The following is a 3,535-nucleotide window of genomic DNA, read 5'->3' on the forward strand; positions in this document are numbered from 1 at the left end:
CAGAGAGAGAGAGAGAGAGAGAGAGAGAGAGAGAGAAAGAAAGAGAGAGAGAGACTGACAGATAGACAGACAGCAGACACACAGACAGACAAACAGATAGACAGACAGACAAACAGACAGACAGACAGGCAGACAGACAAATAGACAGACAGATAGACAGACATAGAGGGACAGAAACCTGAGTATTAGTTCCAAAGTGAAGAACACAGTACATATGATGTCCAACGTATTCAAGGCCTCGTGGGACGTCATCACCTGATAAGCAAAGACAAAAAAAGGCAATGAGCATATCTGTCACGACATGGTAGAATCAGGCGCTCGTCAGTTTTGTGGCATCTGTAGTTATTGGTACCACCATCTTAAAGCTTGTTCATAAAATCATCTTTTGATGAAAAATATACACGCCTATCTTGAATAGACGTCGAGGTATTTACGTTTGAAGGAGGTTCGGGTTGCCTGTTTTCAAATGTAAAATTAGCGAGAAAATGGCGGCCAAAGATGGTTGATTTCAAAGCTTGAGAGACCTTAAAAACTGAACATCTACATTTGTTCTGACTTAAATTAATTTTCTTCAATAAAATCCGCAAAGAAATATGTTTTCAAATGGACATAAAAGATGCTGAGCCAAAAAAAAGTAAAAAATTAGAAGAAAACAAATGTCAAACTGGGGGGAAATGCCGATATCTTCGATTTCATTATTTTGACGAGCGCCTGATTTCACCCGGATGCCTCACATATCGAACTGTGAGTATATAATGTTTATTGCTCTTAACTGGCGTATATCTCCCTACTAGACACACCATAGCTCATTCCAAAGATAATGGCACCAAGAACACTGGGCTAAAAAATATAATACACAATTATCTATAGGTTTAACACCCCTTTCAGCACTACAAGTTTAACAAGCACAGCCTTCGACTTTTACGTTCGTCTGTGATAGGACCGAGCCAAAAGTCCCCCAACACAACCAAAGTTCATATCATCCCATTGGGGAGATTCGAATCAGGTCCGTCTGCTTTGTAGTCTAGCATGGTACCTACCGAGCTGATAGTGGGCCAACTGGGCGGAGAGGAAATGCATTTTAGAAAGGTCAATGATAAACAGTTGGGAAATCCCACCATAATGGTGCCAAAATAAATGACTTATTAATAGTACTGTTTAGTTTGTCTCATACCCAACGACGATGGCGTCATTCGATAGAAGTGCTTGGGAAAAAATTCAAACGTTTGAATACCTTGGAGAATGGCCAGGAGAAAGCTTAGAATGCTGAAGAAAAACCCAAATGCCAAGTTGTCTACAAGCTCACTAATTAAATCGTCTGATCTTACTCCTAATCCAGCCTTTCGCAACCAGGAATACACACTGTTAATAGAACAAAGCTCAATGTTGACCAACATCAATGGATACTAGCGTTGTGCTTGAAGAACAGAACACTGTGCTGACTATACCTAAAGCTCTATCAGGTAGGGACTTGTAGAAGAAGGGCGAACAGTTAGCTCAGTTGTTACAATAATAAATAATAGATAATAAACAGCATTTGCATAGCTCATGTCCCCACTCGAAAGCAAACTCTATGCGCTTTATACTATATTATTACCCCAGCAGACCATAGAACACTCAGAAACATTCTCAGTTTCTCGGGAAGCATACAGTGCAAGCAGCTGGTTAAGCGCTCAAACACTATCAAACTGACACGATCTTTCACTGTCTATGGCTGGTAGCCATTTTCACCTAGGTGAAGTGGGGAAAATTTGTGTAAAGTGCCTTTCCCAAGGACACAACGTCGGGCCCATGGCTCGAACCCCAGAACCCGCAACCTCACGCAAGTCCCGTAGCCTAACCACTAGGCCACCGACCTTATCTTGCTGAACTGTAAAGCCGGCCACATTGGCCCATACCCCAAAATGAGGCACACACGAGCTAAGGAAGACTGATGATTTTTTGGCTCTCCATCCATTTGACTCTGCGCTATCAGAGAAAGAGGAAAGGAGTTAATACTGTACCAGTGGGTTGTAATTATAATTGTAACGTTCTGCGCCCTCATATTTTCATATTTCCAATGTAAATCATGTAATTAAAAAGCGGGCTGCTTCGTCCATGCCTGTCAGGGCTAGCCCGTGTTGAGACTAATATAATTTCACTGCAGACATGAGCAGAAACTTGAAAAACAACAACAAACAAACTCTCCCTATATGAAAACCGAACAAATTTCTTCTGCGTGCAAAGGTGCAACGCCTGGTAACCTCGCACCACTGACGCCGGTAAGGGAAATGTATCCATATCAATATCAGAATGAATGTGCTGATAAGCTAGCCGGCCAGGCTGAGATTGGCGGCAACATGCAATTAGATCTACCAACAGTCAAGGCAGCATTGACAGTATGGTTCAACGACCACAGAGAGGATGAAGGCACCACTTCACACACAATGGATAGACTAAGGAAAGCTGGTGTCTCTAGAGGGTCGGGGAGAGACCACGACCTGCGTGGAATGGCCAGAAGAATATCCAACCAGCTGTTAACTGGCACGATCAGCAGGCAGACCCTTTCATGGATCCTGGAGAGGAGGGAGGAGCAGCTATGGCATTGTGCCGTCTGCAATGACGCCTGTTCTTCAACCAATTAAGTAAGTAACCAGAATGAAACAACGCAGAATAGAAAAGAACGAGATCACATACCCGGCCCAGTTCCCTGGAATGGCCTCCTTCGCACTCAGTTGTCACGTTCAAGAACTTGGGTCTTAGCTCTGGGAGAGTCTCCAGGCAAAAGCCTGCTATTGAGGTGACGACAAACAAGAACGACGTAACACCGTATATCTGAAACAAAATGTGACAAAGTGTAAGTATGGCAATAAATGAATAGTGAAGATACCTGGACACATGGTCATGGATGTAAACAACTATTGTTAAAAGCATTGAATTTCGCTGTCGTTATCTTGTTTATTTGTTTGAGTAAAGAGAAGTATATCGACACAATAATGGTCATCAGTGCTGGGAAAATGTCAGACAGACAGACAGAAACAACAGACTTGAAAGTATAAAGAGGTAGGACCTACCAGTGGCGCCCTCCACCACCCATTGTTATTATCTTAAATGAACATAAACGACAATGATTGAAAAGTGGAGTATACTGAAATAGTGATCAAAATCTTAGGAGACAGCTGGGAATATCGTGGAAGGAAAAGAAATCAAATGAGGTAGTACTTGATGAAGCCCCAGTGGGACGCTCAATGTTAAAAACAATCAGGAAAAGACAAGAGCAGTTTTTGGGACACCTGCATAGACTTAAAGGTCTTGAACATCTTGCTCTCACTGGCGAAATTGAAGGCAAACGAGGCAAGGGTAGGCCCAGAGCAATCTACTAAGAGAACCTAAACAGATGGGTAACAGGGAAAGATCAGGGTAACGTAGCTTTTTTAAGAGCTTCCGAGCAAAGGAATGAATGGAGAACCAAGATCGCCGATGTCTGCCGCAGATCTGGAACTTGATGATGATGATGATGATGATGATGATGATGATGATGATGATGATGATGATG

At 42.6% G+C, this 3,535-nt stretch overlaps 1 protein-coding gene across 1 annotated transcript in view; it reads right to left on the reverse strand.

Moving 5' to 3' along the window:
• Window positions 1-3,535, reverse strand: part of LOC100533376 (noninactivating potassium channel) — a gene marked incomplete in the record, with an annotated part of 91,110 nt that overhangs the window by 11,087 nt on the left and 76,488 nt on the right. Inside the window, 2 exon segments of the mRNA NM_001204664.1 lie at window positions 175-255; window positions 2,677-2,814. Of these exon segments, the coding sequence (NP_001191593.1) occupies window positions 175-255; window positions 2,677-2,814 (219 nt within the window).

Source organism: Aplysia californica, unplaced genomic scaffold, assembly GCF_000002075.1.
Source record: "Aplysia californica isolate F4 #8 unplaced genomic scaffold, AplCal3.0 scaffold00285, whole genome shotgun sequence".
Classification (NCBI taxonomy): domain Eukaryota; kingdom Metazoa; phylum Mollusca; class Gastropoda; order Aplysiida; family Aplysiidae; genus Aplysia; species Aplysia californica.